Genomic DNA, 20,137 nt, shown 5'->3' with positions numbered 1-20,137 from the left:
AGAGCTGAGAGCTGTCTAGAAAGGCCTCCTTATGCGAGGCTCGTCTTGGGTGTGGACAACATCTATCTTAAAGGAGATTCCGCCACGATGATCGAGTAGATCCAAAGTCGGCACAGGATTGGCGACGGATAGCTACTGCTGCGAAACATACACAGACTATCAAAATGTTGTGGCACTTTCCAGGCCATTCATATCTATCGGAGGGCGAATAAGGCTGCTGATTGTGTCACCTCTTTTGTCATCCAATATTCGGTGAGGTCCTATGGGAGAACTCATGTCTTCCTTCAATACACATGCCACCCACTAATACTCGGCAAATATATTATTTCATGATAGTATGATTTGACTATATGAGCCCTCCTATCATATCTTATGGAGAAACATGCCATGACCCATTTAGGCTGCAAAATAAAAATAAAGTCATTACTTCAAAATCAGAGAAAGATTACCATTTTCTTGTGTTATTATCCATACAATTACAAGAAATCCATCCGTATCCCTACGTTAGGTAGAAAGCTTGAAATGGACTGGGAATGACACTTCTTACCAAACGTTCAAAAAAAGTGGCGCAATATATTATAATTTGAGACAAACCTTTCCGGTTCGGTTCGCCAAGATCATAACCCTGGTGCAGGGCAGTGCATTACCGACGCGTCAAATATGGAGGTCTCTTTGCATATAAAGAAAGAGGGGGAAGTGGATGCCGTCGAGAATTGTGTGCGCGCTCGGCTCGCCCCAAAATCCCCAGTTCGCGAAGGTCAGTGTCCGTTTTTTCTCTCTAAATTTCGCCAATTTCGTAGTTCGCTTGGATCAATTCATCGTATAATAAACCGCCCTAGAGAACAGGGGACAGAGTGGGGAAATCTCATTTGCCACCCAGTTGAATCCGGTCACAGGTTGTAATCTTTCGGGTGAATCCTAGAATTCATCCCCGATTTGAGTTCATTTTCCTCAATAAATCCCTCTCCGTGGGCGATCTCGATGATCAATGGAGAGGGGATGCAGAAGGATCGGTGGGGAGAGGATCCGTTCGATGAACTCTTTCCCGGGAGGGGAAATGATTCCGGTGACGAGGACGGTGCCCCGTCCAATTACTCCTCCTGCGAGGGATCCGATCTCGAGAGGTACTGCAGCGCGAACTCGGCTTTGGGAAGCGCCAGCCTCTGCAGTTCGGTCGGGAATTACAGTGATTTGTTAGATTCCTTCAAGAACCTTAATAGCTTTGGAGAAGATCTCTTCTCCGATGGCTGCGGCGGCGCAAGAGACAAACTTCATAGCAGTCGTTGGAACGGGGATCCAGCCACCTCTGATGGTGATGGAGACGATTGTTTATCGAATAAAAAGGCTTTCTCTCCTCATTTGTTTTTATCTTCATCCAAAATGTTGGTGTCTTCCGAGGGCATGCATGCGGATTACGATGGAGCTTCAACTAGTGGGAGTAGGTCCAATCAATCGCCGGCTGCTGCGCAAGATTTGCCATGCTCTGCTGGGGATTGTTCAGCTCAAGAATCTCTCGCTGTGGAGGGCAATGGTAGAAATTATGGTCAATTAGCTTCTGATAATCCTATTCGAAGAGGGATGATGGGGGAAGCTGATGAGGATGCCTCGTCAATATGTGAGCATTCGGGCAGTGAGGATTCGATGCTTGACTCTGGCACGGATGATGAGGGTAGCGGTAGGATTCTTCTTCATGCTAAGCACAGTTCGTATCATGCTAAAGAAACCAAGGATAATAATGAGAACCCACTTGTCATGAACTCATCGGTGGCATTTGGTTCCGATGATTGGGATGAATTTATGCAAGAAACTGGGGATGATGGCTTAACATCTCTGTCTTTCTGTGGTGATCAACCTACTTGGCAGCAACTGGAACCTTCAGAAACTGAAGGGAACATTTCATTATTGGCTAAGAATCATGTCATTGATCCCTTGTGCGATGGCATAGAGCAAGAAGAGGGTGTGAGTGATTTACCAGCAGCCAGCTTTCAAGTTCAGGTTGCCGATAAGTCTAACAAGAATGAAGGGACTTGTTTGGTAGGTAACCCTTCGAGTGATTGTAAAGTGTCAAATTCAGAGAAGCTTCTTTCAGAAGAATACTTTACAGAAGGTGCGATCAATCTTATTTATGATGGTGGTAAAGGAGAAATCAATTCCTTACATAGTAAGGTGGCTGCTGTTGTTGATTCTGATGGAACTCCTGGAGAACAGGTATTTGGGGAATCAGTTCCTCTTGGTGATGGTACTGGCATACAGTTTTCTGGCACTGTGAGTGGAGAATTTCAAGACAAAGAGAGCAGGATCCCAGCAGATAAAGCATTTTCTTTCCTGCCGACGGTCATCGCCGGTCACGACTCTGGCATCCTTGAAACTTTAAATGGAAAATCAAATTCAGTTGACATGGTTGAAGAGGATCTTATACTGGATGAGGTCAGTTAATCATAAAATTGCTTTGGCCATTAGAGACAAAAGGAACATGCATTTTTGTTCTTTTTCTCCTATTTTTTTTCTCTGTTTCTCATATGGTAATTAAAATTTTTCACATGAAGAAGTCTAAAGTTATATGTTTCTATTATTCTTGATTATAAACCATTTATAAGTAGATGGAGTTATGTCTTTTAGTTAGAATTGGTCTGTATATATTGAAAAAGTTTACATATATGGAGATAATGGAAACTGGGGATTGCAAAGGTTGCAGAAACAGCAAATAACACCAATTCCTTAGGAGATGATTTTGAAACTAATTCTCTTCAATCGAAAAACTACATTGAGTGAGGCAACGAAAATGATTAGTTCATGTTATTTAAAGATATCTTAATTTAGCTGTAATAAACATCAACTTCCACTGCAGGCCTATAAAATTTATTACAGATGACTTTGAGATACTTCAATACTGCAAGTATTAGTAGGATATACACATTTATAAATTTTATTATTTTTATTTAGAGTTTTTTACAAGGAACTCCTTCAGTAGTTGAAGTTTTATAGATTCTTTTTATGATAGTTGAGTTCTGCAGAACCTAAACTCTTGCTATTTATGTTTTTTTCTAAGTTGGTGGGAGAGGCCATTAAGTGCTTGAGAAGCTTTATTTGGTCTCGTTGGTATCTACAATACCCTGCTATTATATCGATCCTGCAATCTGAACTACCATTAGTGGATAGGGTCAAGTATTGGAAAGTAGTCTTCTGATCAGTATTACCTAAACGCTCATGTCCAACTCCAAAAATCAATATTGGATACATATATCCAAGTCAAATATATATCTGAACCAGATACACGTTAGTCACTTGGAGACTTATGAAATTCTCTGTCTAAAGTTTTTAAAGATTGGTAGAGAGCTGAACTGTACCAACAATTAGTTTGACCCTCTTAGTAGTGAGCATTTATTTTTTGTAAAGATTGGCTAAGGATGTAGATATTAAAATAAACTGGTGAAATATTATTTCTCACTTCTTAATTGGGCAGCTAACATGAGAAACATGTGTCAAGAATTAATCTTTTTATGTTTTCTATTACACAATATTTAAGGTATAAATCTATATTATTTAGTTAGAATTATATTCTATCCTACGTATGCCAGTATCTCCAGCTTATAGTCAGACATTTGGATATGTTTTCACATCCGATTCTCATGCCCATGTCCAAGCAATGAACTAAATAGAATGGAATTTATCATGTTCAAAGACAGTAGAAATACTATTTATATTTTGCAATCTCTGGAAGATAATACGACCAACCCCCTGTTTAAGAAGCAAGATATCTGGCTATATTTTTCTTGTCTTTTTATAGCAGATTCTAAAGGATGCCTTCTTTTCTTTTCTCTTTTTTTGGTTTAAATGAACCAGTATAACAGAACTTGAATGATCTTGAAGGCCACCTCTTACTTTAAAAAATAAATAAATAACACAACTGAGGCCTTATATCTTAGTTTTAACCTTAACCAATAGGTCTTACACCATAGATGTAAGGTTGATTCTGTGGATCTAGGTGTTTCTTATTAAAGTTTTAGGACCAACTTCTGACCTGATGTCAGCCATCAATGGAATTGCTTCCAATTTCCCAACCTAGGAAATATTGAGCAAGAGAGGGGCCTACCATGAAACCTGAAGGCCAGCTAATGCTTTGGAAGGCAAAAGCATCAATAGTCACATAATTTTAAGCTCGTGAAACTTTGGACCTTTGTAAGATATGAGTTTATATATTTGATTTAAAAACAATTTAACTAAAATGATAGAATGACCAAAGTCAACCAAATAGGAAAGGATTTGATCAAGTTTTTTTCTTTTCTATCATGTTTGGAGTTAGAAAGGAAAAGTAATATTTGTATTCATATCCTTAATCTCCTAAAGAAGTTTTAAGAATTCCCTTTCTAATCAACAAGAAAATTCTGTTATAGTTCTCTAAAAAATTCCTTGTAAAAGAACTAGCTTATGTTGTAGCATTTAAATGATGCTGGGGTTCTTCTCTTTGCAAGGGGGCAAAAAATAAGAAACAAAGCTATAAGTGTTAACCTATTTTCTGGTCCTAACTGTTGACACATATCCAGTATTTTCTTTTGGTACAAATCCAATTGAATAAAAAAACAATAAGCTATGGACATGGGTAGTATGATTTTTGTGAGAGACATTTCTTCTCTTTTAAGCCGTGGCCTCTTACCTTGCTTATGATATTTTGCAATTTATATCCGACCATAATTGTTATGCCCTAGATCCAAAGCATGACATGGCCGTGCTATCGAGGGGTACAACCCACGATTACACGAAACCAACATTACATTTAGCTTTCAATTCCATCTTAAATACCAAATCCATAATCCTCAATATTCAAAAAATTATTGACTACAAATTCATAGTCAATTTAAAATACTAAAATTCTTCTACAAAATTGTTAAGCTTGCTAGCATGAACTCCAAGCCTGGACCAACTTTCGTCCCTACTGATTCTATTCGCCTGGAGAGAGAAAAATAAAAAATAAAGGTACATGAGCGACACAACTCAGTAAGTAAACCTTTCACTACCTTATCGGATCAAGCATAAGTTTTTGCATGTCAATACATCATTTAAAGAAAATAACAAATATTACAAAAATAAAGCATTTCATAATACAATATATTAAAATAAGTCATAAAGCCAATCATGTATTCATAAATTATTCATGTTTCATAAACATGGTTCCAAGTATATAGCATCAATAAAATCATAAATTATTTACCATTTAATCATATCATTGATCAAATTATTACTCTCAGGCTAAATGCTAAGATCACTATTATACCCGTGACAAGGCCATAATCGACAAACACCAACTACTATTATCCGTTGGTAGGGTCGTATGGCAACTATTATTACCCGCTGGCAGGGTCGTATGCCAATTACTATTATCCGCTGGCATGGTCGTATGTTAACTACTATTACCCGCTGGCAGGTCGTATGCCAACTATTATTACCCGCTAGCAGGGTTGTATAGAACTAGATGTCGATCTACCTCACTTTCAGGGGTCATACGTAGCTATCTGAGAGCCTTTTTTCATGGTTCTAAAAATAATTTTTCTAAAGTCATATTTTTTGAATCATATTTTCTTAAATCATACATGAATAAAACACTAAATGGCTTTATAGAGTTCATAGCTCTTAAATAAGAATTTAAGGGTAGAATAATCATGAAATTATTATTTTCATAACATAAATATAATTTCATAAATATGGAGTTCATAGTTTATCAATAGTGCTTAACGGTAAAACAATCATGGAACCATTATTTCGCAATAAATCATGATTTTTATAATATTGTATGCTTGATCCTTAATTTTAAGAAAACATGATATCATCAACATTTAATACTATTTTCATATTTTTATAATACTAGAAAATAAGTAACCAGAGCCCTTCATATTTTAAGAAGATCTCCTTTTTTCCCTTTTGCGCTTAACCAGAGCCCCTTCATTATGCTACTGGGGAGCAATCCTTCAAGGTTTTCCAAGACTTGAAAATAGTACAGATAATGTGGTAATTGGGCAATATTTGATATAGGAACTGCGCTAAACTTTGAGGCAGAATTATATGCTTTGAGCCCAGATTGAAACACCACTTGGTGCAAACTTTTACAGATATTCTTTCGCAACCAATATTTTGCACACTAGTGCTTCATTTGCAATGTCTAGTCCATGTTGTGGTTTCTTGGTTATGCCGAGTGAGACAATAGTCCTGCAAATGGATCATCATTTTCTTGTTTGCCATGGACCTAATTATTCCGTTTTAGCTTGTTCCTTATTTTTCTTTGTTTTATGAATTGTTTTATAGTCTGGATATTAGTAAACAAATGCTTACCCATTACCACTTACCAGTGCTCAAAATTAGTTTGTCAAGTATTTTCAGATTTGTTATGATATATCCAAGAACTATGCTATGTTTTTTGCAGATTCCCCAACTTCTATGATATTCATATTCTAGTTATTCTTTGTAGGTCAAGAACCCGGATACAAATGATTCATTTGATGAAATGGTTCTTGACATGGAGGAGATTCTACTAGATTCAGGGAGCTCTCATCGAAGCAAGTTCACATTGCCTAACCGTGGGCATATAGCGCAGCAGTCTCATCACTTCAGAGATGGTAGTTCAACTGCTTCTACTTCTGGAACAGATGATACATATCCAATTATCCAGTACCCTTCCAAAATTGACTGGGTGGAAGTTGTGGGGGCAAAACAAAAGAAGGGAGATGTTTCTTTTGGGGAAAGATTGGTTGGAGTCAAGGAATATACTGTATATATATTGAGAGTGTGGAGTGGTAAAGATCAATGGGAGGTCGAGCGCCGGTACCGTGATTTCTATGCTCTTTATCAGCAGCTGAGGATTCTTTTTATTGAAAGTGGTTTAGCTCTTCCTTCTTCATGGTCCAGTGTTGAGCGAGAGTCCAGAAAAATCTTTGGGAATGCATCTCCAAATGTTGTCAGTGAGAGAAGTATGCTTATTCAAGATTGTCTGCGCTCCATTCTTAACTCAAGATACCCTTTTGGAACTCCTAGCCCTCTGGTTTGCTTTCTCTCGCCAGGTAAAGCTGTTCATAGTCCTAGCTTGTTAAAAGCTCTCGTTCCTCGTTCTCTGCAGAAGCTTAGGGAGGATTGGAATTTAAAAGTTTCAAATTGTGGGAAGACTGGTCTAGAAGATGTTTTAACGTTAGGTAAGACTATATCACTTGTGGTTGAGATAAAACCTCGGAAATCTACGAGACAGTTGCTGGAATCACAACATTATACATGTGCGGGATGTCACATACGGTTGGATGCTGGAAAAACCTTGTTAGGTGAACTTGTGCAGACACTAGGATGGAAAAAACCTCGGTTTTGTGAGTATACAGGTCAGTTGTTTTGTGCTTCATGCCATACAAATGATACTGCAGTTCTGCCAGCAAGAGTCTTAAATCTCTGGGATTTTTCCTTATATCCTGTTTCTCAGTTAGCTAAAGCATATTTGGAGTCTATCTATGATCAGGTAATGAGTTCTAACCATGTTTTGTCATAATAATTGAATTTTACAAGAAATATTCTAGTATAACTTGTTAGATTCCAACCTAGCCTCTGTAGTTTGTACTAGAATACTTGCAGTCTAAGCTTTTAATTTGTAACATGTCATTGTGTTGTCTCGAATATCTTTTCATGTCAATTAATTCTGCCTGTAAGATTCTTGTGTTTCACATCTTTATTAGCACTGTAAGATGAGCCTGACACATTTCAGCCTCTTGCTTATTGCTCCTGCTCTATTTGATAAATTTTTTTTCTCTTCCAGCCCATGCTCTGTGTGAGCGCAGTCAATCCTTTTCTTTTCTCCAAGGTGCCGGCTTTGCTTCACATTATGAGTATCAGAAAGAAAATAGGAGCTATGCTTCCATATGTTCGTTGTCCATTTCGGAAGTCCATTCAAAGAGGCCTTGGATGTCGTCGGCATCTTCTAGAAGGCAATGATTTTTTTGCACTTCGAGACCTTGTTGATCTCTCAAAAGGGGCATTTGCAGGTAAGGATGATGATTTTTGAACATTCTCTGATTCCATTTTATCCTTTAGATACGAGAATGGCACAAAAGAAGACCATAGCAAGAATGCATTGCCAACCTCCAAACCTAGGGGCTCCCAGTACAGTTGCAGAGATATAAAGCAAAAGGGTAAACCATGTTAAATTAAAAAAAAGACAAGAGAATAAGCATATATACCAGTGTGTTAGTTGGGACTTACTTTATCTGCATGTAGTGTAACCAAAACATGCCTGGCAAGATCATGACCAAGAATTCCTCCTTAACTTGCATCAGCATACATCTCAAACTTTGATATGTTACAAAGAAATTACCATGATTAGTATCCTTTAGGTTTTGTTTACTCATTTGGAGATTCTTGGAAAAGGAGAGGAAAATGATTTTCCTTCTCCATTTCTGTTATCTGGATTGCAAGAAAAATGTGATCAGCTCGCCTTTCATGATAAGGTAAGGTTACTAGCTACAAAGGACACGTTATGTGCCATGTCAACTGAATCAAATATGTTTTTCAATCCGTTTAAAACTGTTTTCCTCTAGCAAGGCCTTACTAAATATTAATGTCCCTAAAGCTTTGATTCCTTGAGTGATGTATGATTGGAAATCCATATGCCCAGTTGCTAATAGGACTACCAAGCAAGTCCTTTTTTAAAAGATTTGGAAGTTAATATTGCTGAATCTCTTATGAAGCAACCACCTAATACTATCATTAAGAAACATACACTGTTCTGGTGCAACCAATTTTTCAGTACCAAGGAGGCTCCGCTTTGATTCCAAAAACTGAATTTCACATTATCCTTGTCTGATGGTATCTCCCTAACACCACCAGCTCCTTGAAAACATCATAGCAAGGCCTCTGGATTAGAGAGAGACAGTAGGCAGAGGAGAAAAATGGGAGAGATAATAGAGATGTAAATATGGAAAAGAGATGAATCAGCAGTATAGAACAGAGAGCACAGTTCGTTGGTCATTGAGAGGGTACCTACTCTGTCAACTTGACATACACTGTTGAATGGGCATGGAGGGTAAGGTGCATGAGCTCTTAAATTTCAAGAGCTGGTGAAGGAGATGGATCAAAGAGAGAAGAAAGGAAACAAAAAGAGGAAGCATAGAGCTGTAAACCTGGTATGAGAAAATTTGTACAATAATCATTCTCCACGATAACAAGCACAAACGATTTTTTCCAAGTCTAGGATAGCTCAATATGCCTGTGATAACCCTGGACTATTTTAAGATGACTAATAAACAATCCCAAAACCCAGCTACATTAAGAATAACTGAATTTCATAAGTGGATATGACCTCTGATGCCAGGTTGGACTACAGCTAACAAAACCAGACATTTCTGAGACTATCTGGACTTCTCCCTCAATGTAAATCCAAAATAATAGCAAAAAAAAAAAAAGCTAATGTTTTATTTCTTCCGGCCGGTTGTTTATTATTGTAGTATATCAAGACTTCAATGTCCAAAGACCTTTGTCCATGCTGAACTTGTATGTTCACGCATAACATTCAGCAGATGGACAGTCTTCTTGCCCATGCAATCTAATTCAAAGTTCATAAGCTTGCATCACATGCCCTTGTCTGGGTTGGTACTTACTTTGTTATCATTTCATTGGCCTTGTCATTGACAGCACTTCCCATCATGGTCGAAACCATTTCTAATGGAATCCTCGAGCACATTTCGCAGCAGTGCCTTATGTGTTATGATGCTGGTGTTCCTTGTGCTGCCCGACAAGCCTGTGATGACCCCTCATCCCTCATTTTTCCCTTTCAGGTCAGTCTTCGTAATCTTTTATGATGCAACCTTTATATCTCTGTATAGGTGGTTGAATTTTACTTTCGTTAACAGGAAGCTGATGCTGCAAGATGTGGTTCATGTGGGTCCCTTTTTCATGAACCTTGCTTTCGAAAGCTCATGGGCTGCCCATGTGGCAAGCCAACCAGTACACATGGGAAAGAGCTTCTTTCCGAAGATGTCTCGCATGGAGCTGGCAAAGAGCTCGAGGGAGATATAAATCAATTTTTCCAGCCTTCTAGTTCCAATTCAGTGTCAGGTTTTCTCTCTGATATTCTTTCCAAGGCAAGGCCGGACAAAATATGGAAGCCCAGGAGTAGCAGCCCGGTGATTCTCATGGGTTCCTTACCAAGCACTTCTCTGTAATTTCTGTGGTGGAAATGTATATTTACAGCTTCGAGTGGACGGAGATTTCAGTTTATTTGTTCCAAACGTGCCAATTGGGTGTATCAACGGTACAACATTGCTTCAGTGAGTTGAAGGGCAAAATTAATCTTTGGCTATTCTTTGTAGCAGATTAACTACATAATCATACAAGTCATGCAAAATTTTTGGTTTTGTGGTGTCTTAGTGGAAGGATTTCCCCTGCTCTTGGTGCAGCTTGATGCTGCAGAACGACGGGGCCGGGCTTCTGAGTTGGTCGATCATTCTTGGTTCGGTCTGCTCGAATTTTATATATAGTTTGAGGCTGATCCGTTTGATCTTAAGAGCCATGTCAGTAAATTCACTTTTACGTACAATTTTGCTATTGAGTCAGTGAAGGTTTTGGACTTGACGAGATTCAGTAAGGATTATATTTAAGCGCATATCGGGAGACTGGTGATGCTTAAATGAGTACAGCCTTATTTGACTCTTCTGTGTTATAGAATTTTTTTTTTCTTATGGTACAATGGCTGCTCATGACACTCTTGTATAAGTGCAGCCAGTAAAATCAAGAGAGAGAAAATAACAGAGCGATGGAGGGGTGACCTCCTGGTGTGTCTACAGGACCTCTCTGGAGTGCTAGGTAATATAGGCGGCAATCCAGTCAGCGGTCATGTTCGTCTTTCGGTACACATGCACAGCCTAAAAGGTGCTACAGTTTTTCACCATTCAATGAATATCTCGGAGCAAAAGGTTTCTATCCTTCTCCGCCCCTCATTCTGTATCCAGTCAATCATCGTCGCTGAGTCCTTCTCCAAGAGGATATGCTAGGGGGACTTTGCTATGAATAGCGTTGACTAACCATTTGACCCAAAGATATTAAAGGATGACAGGCTCAACAAATAAAGCATAAACGGAGATATATGTTGTCGGCATTCTTGTAGATCTGAGGATGACTTAAAAAGGGTGTCGTTAACCAACAAACAATTTTTTTTTTTTAATTACTCTTACCATCCTCTATTCAATGAATAGTGGTTGTAGAAGGTCGATCCACAGGAAGGCGATTGGAGTACGCAAATAAAGAATAGAAACTCCATTAAGATTCATAGCAATATATATATATATATTTTTCTTTTAAAAACAAAGACAGAATTTATTGAGCATATTCGATTAATCTCTAACCAACCAGAACTAGTTTTCTATTCAAAAATAAACAAAGAAAAGGAAGAAAACTTTTGCAATTAAAACAAGAATTCTAGAATGCATAAAATAAACTGCAGAAATTAAACAAAACCTATAACACGGATTGCATAAAAGAAAAATTGATAGATTGTATAAAAAAAATGAAAATTGATAGATTGCATAAAAAAATGATTACAAAAGTAAAAATAGAGATCGGAAGCCTAATGCTTCTTTTCTTCTACAAATAAAATAAAAAAAAAGGGAAAGAAGAAAACAATTGCATTTTTTTCTCATGGTGGAACTCTCTCTCTCTCTCTTCATTTTCTTTTGTTTCGTTCTTTCAAAACAGAGCATGGCTCTGTTTTTTTTTCGGATGTGAGCTCCCTCCCCCTCCTTCTGCCGATGCCCCTCTTATATAGATCCCCACAAAACATCAACCAGCGAGCACGTGGGGAGGAGGAACGGACGCGTGATCAATTGGAGGAACGCACGCGTGATTGACTGGATCAATAGGATTGGGTCTCCGAAATTTGGCCGCGGGATCGCTGGGAGGAAGTTGATCACGGAAGAGATTCAGTGCGGATGATCATGCGCAGTGCCTGGGGGATCCGATTGCTGGGACACGGAGCGGACGCGGGATCCAGGAAGCTTGGATGCGTCGCAAGATGCTGGGAACTTGGAGGGCTGAAGAAAAAGATGGCTGGATCACAAGCTCCGGAAGCATCGTGGACGGCTGGGACGGCTCCTTGATGGCGAGAAACGGAAGAGGATGACGCGGGGAGCTGATCTGGAATGGAGCTGGGATGCTGGATGCTTCGTGGATTTCCTTCTTTAGGCCACGGGATGCTGAGAGGCGGGAGTGCATCACGGGATGGACACTGAAGGCTGGGATCACGACTCGGAATGGACGTGGGAGGCTGAAGAGCGCTGCGGGATACTCGGACGTGGGATTCGGAAAACTTGGATGCGGCTGGAACGGGCGAAAGAGCTGCTGGGAGGAAGAAGAACAGTGAACATCAAGAAACATTTCCGTAACACTGTTTATATGAACAGTATTTTTACGTAACACTATTCATATGAACAGTTTCATCTCAAAATGCTGTTCATATAAACAGTGTTTTGACATAATACTGTTCATATGAACAGTGCCATCTCAAATACTGTTCATATAAACAGTGTTTTCAGCCATGAACAGGGATAAATGTCATTATTAAGAATTAATTTCATAGCTGTTGATAATGGGCGAAATAAATATGAAAATAATTTGATTGGGTCATCGCAATTGGTTGAGATGAACTTCTATCTATAACAATAGGGATGAATCGTGATGATGCAGTGGAAAGATAGGGAGTGACCCAAGTTTTAGGTGGGCTTGGCCTGGAAGGACCTTCAATTACAACAAGAACCAAAATAAAGAAATACATCTTTTTAGGAGTTATATGTAGGAGAACTTCAGAAAATTAGGTACAAAAGAGTGCTAAAAATGTGCACAGATGTGCACTTAACAATATACTTCTCTAATCTTATCTCTTTATATATTACAATTATTTAGGCAACTTATATTTTTCGAGCACGACTTCCAACAGAAAGCACATATAAACCAGTATACATGCGAGCACATGTAGGATGAAATGGATTCCTACTTCCCAACGTTGTCTTTTTTTATAGCATGAATGCTATGTTCTTGACTCCTTGAGAAGCAAGTGCTGGATCATTCTTTCCTTGCCCTCCTTCAGTTTTTCCTTCTGTCAAATTTTGACACGCTTTGCGGATATTTATCTGAAAAGAATGAAGCCCCATATTAGCAAACTCGTCTTCAAAATCTGTTGATAGAATAGGTTTTGTATCAGTAAATTTTGTATAGCAAGCTATCTTATAATAGAGTCGATTAAAAAAATAACAAATAAAATATAAAAATTAGATTTTTAATGCAGCTAGGGTAGCAATCTGTGACCTCTTATGAATCGCACCCATAACCCAGATCAGAATGTTAACATGCGACCCCTAAATCTCAATCGATTCTCTCTTTTGAAACACAGGGAACATGTGTAGGCAATTGGGATGAAAGGACAGGGTGCAATTTAGGTTGCATTCAACTTGTACCTGATCAGAGAACCTTGTCAGGTTGGCAGAGGTCTATAAAGTTGACATGGGCTTGGGCTGAAAATTTCTAACCCAATCCCAGGTTGGGTTAGGTTACAGCTGAGCTCAAACACCACCCAACCCACCCCAGAGCAGTCTGGCAGATAAATTTGATTAAGTATATATACAAAACTTTTATAGAATGTTTGTATATTTCGTGCTTTTATGCCACTAATGCCCCTTCTTTTGATCCATCAAAATTGATGGGCTGAGAACTTTGAGACATCCTGCACCTTTTATCTACATTAAAACCTCAGTAGAAATGTTCTAAACCTTCTCCACTATCATTAAATCTTATTCAACCAGATTTTGTGTGATTAACGAAAGACAAGTCATCCCAACCCGAGGTCAACCCACTTTCAGGGGGAGTGGGAATGGCAGGGAAGGGCATATCTTTGTTTTTCGAACATCTAGTAAGTTACAGATAGAGTTAGAAAAGATCAAATTTTTGATGATTCTATTATACATGATTGAGTCGCGAAAACTTCTAAGTATTCTACATCTGAACTGAATTTTTTCAGGTTAAATAATCTTTTTTTAGTTGCGAAGGTTCTCTAAAAGAAATTTGGGATTGTACTTCTGGTGGCAGCATGTTATTGGGTGGTGGCCCCGCTTATGGGCCCCGACATTGGAGCAGTTGGATAGGAAGTACCACAAAAATTAAGAAAAAATTAAAAAAAATAATTAAACGAGTCGTTGCGATCGATCAGCATGCCACGCCACGACTGTGTTATCCCTAGGAACGATTTCTACGACTGAGCGGTGCCCGTATTGCATTTTCTTCTTTACAAGCTCCAACGGACGGTTCTCTTTGCCCACAGAAGGACAAGATTTGCCTAGCTAGGTTCTCAAAATTTATCATTCCTTCTTCTTCTTTTCGTTCCAAACCATTGAATAATATATATACTGTTTATCGTCAACTTTCGGACTGTACATAACTTGCAAATCCCCCTGTAAAACTTTTGTTCTGAGAAACGTGAAAACAAGAAAGATGAGATGCATGGTCTGTGGGCTTACAAGTGAAAGGCCTTGGAGTGGCGTACTGAGAGTAGGCTTGGAAGAAACCTCTGTTCTCTTTCAGCAGCTCTTTCCACACTGCAAATACATCAACATCATCAGATCGTCTCAGGTGCAAGCGCACACATGACACACACACACACACACAGCGAGCGAGAGAGAGAGAGAGACCTGTAAGGGTGACGATGGGTAGGATGCCTGCACGCTCTGCGAGAGCCTTGACGCAATCATCTTGAGTCATGTGGAGGAGTAGGCACCTCTCAATCAAGTGCTGGACCTATAGGATATGATTCCTCAGCTTTCTATGTGCTCGAGAACAAGCGATATGTTGCAGAAAAGAGTGCATCAAAAGGAAGTAAGTAGAGCCAAAACGTAGTGGTATCTACTGGTGTCTTGGAAAACAGTGTTCGTACCATTCTAATGTAGCCATGCGGATGGCAATGCAAACAAGGGACGTGGTGGTGATGGCAGCAGCGGTCGAGTTTCATGTCTCTTTTCACCGTCTTCCTTTTTAGTCAGAAGAAGACGAGCTCTATGGGAGGAGAAGATGGAGAAGAGAAGAAGGAGAGGAAGAAAATAAATTAAAAAATGCACAAGAGGGGAGAAAGATATTTTGGGGTGGAGTTGATGGGTATATAGGAGAGGGAAAAAAGAGGAGAGAAGTACTGTTATCCACAAAAGATCCGCAGCGAAGGGCCAAAATTGCATGGATATCTGTGGGGGCGACTCCCCTCATCCTATAAAGAGATAAAGTGGCCAAAATAAAAAAATAGATAAAGAGGCCAAAACAAAATGGCCGGCTATTGGTCCGGGTCCAGTCCCACCCAATAGGAAAGTTCTTTAGTACGTACAGATGCCCATGGCCGCTTCAAGTAATTATAAAGACAAAAGAAGAAAGAGGCAAACTTGGGTGGGTTGGTAGGCAGCAGAAAAAAAAAATATAAATAATAAAATTTAGGACAAATTTGATTCTCGTCTAGAATCAAAATTGAAATAAATTAAAATAAAAATCGAAATAGTCCGACCAAATAATTGGAGATATTTTTGTTTCTATATCATAGCCTAACTTTCTCCAATCAAATATATCTTTGATGTAATTATAAATAAAATAAGACATCAAAAAGTTTGTAAACACCGACTGCTATAATATCTTACTTCGAAAAAGAGAGAGTCGATCTCTAACTTAACAAAATCTAGCTAGCTCATGGTTTGCTCAAAAAAAAAAGAAAGATAAAAACGTCAAATTGGTTATCCTTGGATGCTTCAGATCTCTCCAACGCAACATCTATTGGCCCTCCATCTCCATATGCCAACGGCCGGTGAAACCGGCCACCTGCCATTGGCGAGACGACCAAAGCTGCCCTTCTAACGGCATAGTATTGAGCTTAGGGAGAGACCGGTGAGGGCGAGACCGGCCCCCCGGTCCAACCCCACCAAACTCTATGGCACAAATTGGTCAACATTTCAGCTCACCAAAAAAAAGGTTGCACCCTACTCCACTTCTTCCTCCCTCCTTGTCCTGCAAGTCCACCACATGCTCAAACCTTATAGCATCAGCACTGTGGAACCCATAGCACAGAAATCAAATAAAAATTTGGTGATAATACAACCAAAAATTCCATGTACCAGAGACGCACAGAAAGTTTAACAAGGAAGGACACGCCACGAAGCATTCTCGAGTACTATTTTGCATGAGATGAGCAGCAGCAGGGGCAAGTTTGGTGTGTCTGCTCATCTCCTCCTGCTTCCCGCCGTCACACACAATTACATCTCACCTCCCCTCTCACATCCTTCCTTCCTTCCTTCCTGAATTCCATTCTCATCATCTACTCTTGCCATCCTCTCCTCCTCGTCTTCCATGGAGTTGCCGGTGAAGTCGCCGAAACATGGAGGCCGGCGACCCCGATACCGGGTCGAGACCAAGTCGGTGTCCTACAATTTGCCGGGAAGCCCGCCGAATCTCCACCGGCAATGCTATGGCCTGGACAGCAGCAGCACTTCCAGAGTCATTCTGAAGAATGTGAGTTGCGAGGCCCCGCCGGGCGAGCTCGTCGCCATCGTCGGCCCCAGCGGCGCCGGGAAGACCACGCTGCTGTCCATCCTGGCTGGGATGATCCACCCGAGCAGAGTCTCCGGTGAAATCCTCGTCAACGGTCGCCAGATGGACGTCTCCCGCTTCCGGAGAGTCTCCGGGTACGTCACCCAGGACGACGCGCTCTTCCCGCTGCTGACCGTCGAGGAGTGCCTCACCTACAGCGCCCGGCTGAGGCTCAAAGCCACCGGCGGCGAGTCATCCGTCCGAGTGAGGGAGCTCATCGGAGAGCTGGGACTGGCCCATGTAGCCCGCTCGAGGGCTGGTGGCATATCGGGCGGCGAGAGGCGGCGGGTGTCCATCGGCGTCGACTTGGTGCACAACCCGGCCGTGCTCCTGCTCGACGAGCCGACGTCGGGGCTGGACTCCGTCTCAGCTCTCCACATCATCACCTTGCTCAAGTCCATGGCCGCGCTCCAGGGCAAGACGATCGTTCTCACCATACATCAGCCAGGGTTTCGGCTCCTCGAGCTCTTCGACCAGGTCGTGCTCATCTCCGACGGGACCGTCCGGCACCAGGGGACGATCCGCCTTCTGGAGAGCCGGCTGAAGGATGCCGGCCATTGCATTCCACCCCACGTCAACGTGCTGGAGTTTGCCATGGATGCCATTGCTACTCTGGTCTTAGAGTCCACAGCTCCAGCGGAAGAGGTGATCAGGATTCCCAACTCCGGTGCCAAAGAAGACCACATCTTCTACGCCAATTCGTGGTGCGGGGAGGTCATCATTCTCGCCGAGAGGTTCATTAAGATCGTCGCGAGAACCAGGCAGATCTTCGCAGCGAGGATGATCCAATCAGTGGTGGCCGGCTTCGGGCTTGGAACGATATTCATGAATGTAGCTAACCTGCAAGCCAGGGTCGGGTTCTTCGCCTTCAGCCTCACCTTCCTTCTGTCCTCGACGACAGAAGGCCTGCCCATCTTCTTGCAGGAGAGGAGGACCCTTCAAAGAGAGACCTCAAGAGGGGCATACAGGGTTTCTTCCTACGTGATAGCCAATGCCCTCGTCTTCCTTCCTTTCCTTCTGGCTGCTGCTCTTCTCTACTCCGCTCCAGTGTATTGGCTGGTGGGACTCAGGAGGGAAATGGATGGGTTTCTCTACTTTTCTCTGGTGGTCTGGCTGGTGATGCTGATGGCCAACTCATTCGTGGCATGCTTCAGTGCGCTCGTGCCCAATTTCATTATGGGGAACTCGATAATTTCCGGGCTTATGGGCTCGTTCTTCCTCTTCTCAGGCTATTTCATAGCGAAGCAGAACATACCCAGGTATTGGATCTTCATGCACTACTTGAGCTTGTTCAAGTATCCATTCGAGGCTTTCGTCGTAAGCGAGTATGGCGGCCCAAGAGGAATGCAGCAATGCTTAAATAGAGAGGAAGACGGATGTGTTCTTGATGGAGGAATGTTCTTGAGGCAGCAGGGGATCGAGGAGTCTCAGAGGTGGAGCAATCTGGGCGTGATGCTGGGTTTCATATGTGGGTACAGGATCCTCTGTTTTGTGTTCCTCTGGTTTCGATGTTACAAAATGAGAATATAGCGGCATTTGCTTTCCCACCCTTTTTTAACTTCTTATTTCATGCCTTTCTTACTCTAGCTCTGAGAAGAAGGCAGTAGGCTTTCTTCTTCAGCTTAAGCACCCCAGCTTTGCTTATTTATTTTTTTTCCCTTTCAAATATTTGGTATGTACCAATAATTTATGACTGCAGCGAGTGTGAAGAGAAGATTCCATTTCTTCATGAAAGTTGATTAAAATGAGGTGAATGAACGATCATAACTAACTCTAAACAATCCCTCTCTCTCTGGTCTGTTCGCATTACTCATTTTTACCTGTAAAATTCTGCAGGTTGGCACACTTTGTTTGGCGACATATATAAACCTTTTAAAAGGACCGGAACAATGGAAAGCTCCCATTGATAAAGCTCCATTAGCATTAATTACTAATTTAGTTTTTGAGTGAATGGAAGCATAACCACCCAAATTCATTAAGACAATGAAGGATTACAGACAGGAAATACAGAAAACAATGAACAGAAAAGGTATGAAGAAAGGATTGAAGAAAAGAGATGGAAGATAGGAAGCGGACATGCATTGTTATGCTTTCTGAGGAGTTACAAGCATTTCCATTCATCCTTTAAAATATACTTGATTACCTTTTTCACTTTTTTCTTTGTTATTTCGGCCAATGCTAACTTGCCAAAGTGATAGCAGGAGCCATGAATAATCGCAGTGGCCTGCCTGCATTTTAGATGTCACCACTGCCAGACATGCGAGGATCTTACAAAGATCCTAAGAGTTTCAATAGCAAAATTCTTCGCTTCATGGAATGCGAAGTCTTTCAGGGAACTCAAGCTGAAGCAACCTGGTAATAAATAATCAACCTCAGAAACAGCTGAATCAAATGAAAACATTGCATGATAATTTCTTTCATGGTTCTTGTCAGTCCCTTCAGTTGACCGAACACCTGAGTGAACGATGCAGCTTTTTCCAACAGCATGAAGCAGCAATATCAAATCTTTCAATGAAGCTGCAACAGCTGTTGCTTTTCATGGAGATCTAGAGACTGATCAAAAGATCAGTTTCCTCTACACGAATGTCGGAGGCCGTGAAACTTGAGGACAAGAGGCAAAGGGAATAGAACTAAAGTATAGATTTGTAGTTTTTTTTTTCTCTTTCTTGACGGTAATAGATTTGTAGACTTTTAATTTCCAACCCTTCCTCGTTCACGCACAAACACATACACACAGAGACGCTGCTTCTATTGCATTGACAACTCAACATTAAAACACCTGAAGGGATAATGGTAACAGAGAATCCAGACTCAATCAGAATAATCAGTTAAATTTGACAAAGATGGGGAAAAAAAGTAGAGAGGTAGATTACTACGAAACCTTATCCAACCCAAGTTGGATTCACTGAACTCGTTAGGCTCTTAGTCATCATTGAATACTTGGTCAAATTAATCCTTGCGAAATTAGTTCATTTTCCGTGTACGTATTCCTATGTCTTCCCTTTATTCCGATCCATCTACACAAATCCAAATTCAGCTACTCTCTCAGGCCTTATCAAGTCATTGTTGCGTATGATAAGATATTACAACAGCTTTTCCATCATATCATTCTCCTATGGTTCATAAACAACCTGCAGTTTTCCTAGTTATATATACCAACATGGCCAGCTTTTATATCCTCGTCTGGGCAAAACTTCTGGTGTACAGGATCCTCTTTGCTTCCTCACATTTGAACCAATTCCCAACTTTGTATTCTCATTTTGGCAAGACTTCTCTGATGCACGGGAAGCCCTTGCTTCATATAATTGAAATCAATAGAATATTGCCAAGTATATTAACCATCATAAGATCTTTTCCAAAAGTCTCACCAACAAGCAGCAGTCACACGACACTCATTCAACCTACTCTAATTCTTGATTCTTCTTGTTAAAAAGGTATACAGGAAGGCTCGGATGATGGATTATTTTACAAGTTCTTTTAGCCAGCTGAGGCAATCAAGTTATGATCACATATTCAA

At 40.7% G+C, this 20,137-nt stretch overlaps 3 protein-coding genes across 5 annotated transcripts; 2 read left to right on the top strand and 1 right to left on the bottom strand.

Moving 5' to 3' along the window:
- The first annotated feature begins 555 nt into the window (after positions 1–555).
- Positions 556–10,376, top strand: LOC103708169 (Phox (PX) domain-containing protein). 2 transcript variants are annotated; one of them, XM_008792970.6, is made up of 6 exons: positions 556–757; positions 847–2,427; positions 6,461–7,489; positions 7,784–8,009; positions 9,655–9,797; positions 9,873–10,376. In XM_008792970.6, exons 2-6 carry the CDS (start codon positions 982–984, stop codon positions 10,182–10,184), a joined length of 3,156 nt encoding a protein of 1,051 aa, XP_008791192.4. In that variant the 5' UTR covers positions 556–757; positions 847–981; the 3' UTR covers positions 10,185–10,376. The 2 variants fall into 2 exon arrangements, with proteins under 2 accessions (XP_008791192.4, XP_008791191.4); XM_008792969.6 differs by having other exon boundaries at positions 603–2,427.
- A 2,517-nt stretch (positions 10,377–12,893) lies between these two features.
- Positions 12,894–15,225, bottom strand: LOC103708168 (uncharacterized). Of its 2 annotated transcripts, none has more exons than XM_017843069.5 (4): positions 14,936–15,225; positions 14,694–14,799; positions 14,523–14,600; positions 12,894–13,186 (listed from the first exon to the last, which is right to left on the bottom strand). In XM_017843069.5, the coding sequence occupies exons 1-4, from the start codon at positions 15,008–15,010 to the stop codon at positions 13,026–13,028; spliced, it is 420 nt and encodes a 139-aa protein (XP_017698558.3). In that variant the 5' UTR covers positions 15,011–15,225; the 3' UTR covers positions 12,894–13,025. The 2 variants fall into 2 exon arrangements, with proteins under 2 accessions (XP_017698558.3, XP_026660844.1); XM_026805043.4 differs by having other exon boundaries at positions 12,894–13,142; positions 14,936–15,220.
- A 384-nt stretch (positions 15,226–15,609) lies between these two features.
- LOC103708206 (ABC transporter G family member 10) lies at positions 15,610–18,354 on the top strand. Its single transcript, XM_008793028.6, has one exon. The coding sequence runs from the start codon at positions 16,381–16,383 to the stop codon at positions 18,148–18,150; it is 1,770 nt and encodes a 589-aa protein (XP_008791250.3). The 5' UTR covers positions 15,610–16,380; the 3' UTR covers positions 18,151–18,354.
- The last annotated feature ends 1,783 nt before the right edge of the window (positions 18,355–20,137 follow it).

The sequence above is a fragment of the Phoenix dactylifera genome, chromosome 1, assembly GCF_051530095.1.
Source record: "Phoenix dactylifera cultivar Ajwa chromosome 1, Ajwa_hap1_PhDact_Kaust_v1.1, whole genome shotgun sequence".
NCBI lineage: Eukaryota > Viridiplantae > Streptophyta > Magnoliopsida > Arecales > Arecaceae > Phoenix > Phoenix dactylifera.
The sequence above is the reverse complement of the archived record's forward strand: the minus strand, read 5'-3'. Positions and strand labels throughout refer to the sequence as shown.

Bases quoted from the DNA above. Each gene is read 5' to 3' on its own strand.
- LOC103708206 (XM_008793028.6), top strand. From the start codon at position 16,381: ATGGAGTTGCCGGTGAAGTCGCCGAAACATGGAGGCCGGCGACCCCGA.
- LOC103708168 (XM_017843069.5), bottom strand. From the start codon at position 15,010: ATGAAACTCGACCGCTGCTGCCATCACCACCACGTCCCTTGTTTGCAT. The intron at 14,800-14,935 runs GTACGAACACTG...CATATCCTATAG, and splicing joins CGCATGGCTACATTAGAATG to GTCCAGCACTTGATTGAGAG. The intron at 13,187-14,522 runs GTAAGCCCACAG...TTCTATCAACAG, and splicing joins CACTCCAAGGCCTTTCACTT to ATTTTGAAGACGAGTTTGCT.
- LOC103708169 (XM_008792970.6), top strand. From the start codon at position 982: ATGATCAATGGAGAGGGGATGCAGAAGGATCGGTGGGGAGAGGATCCG. The intron at 2,428-6,460 runs GTCAGTTAATCA...TATTCTTTGTAG, and splicing joins AGGATCTTATACTGGATGAG to GTCAAGAACCCGGATACAAA. The intron at 7,490-7,783 runs GTAATGAGTTCT...TTTCTCTTCCAG, and splicing joins TGGAGTCTATCTATGATCAG to CCCATGCTCTGTGTGAGCGC.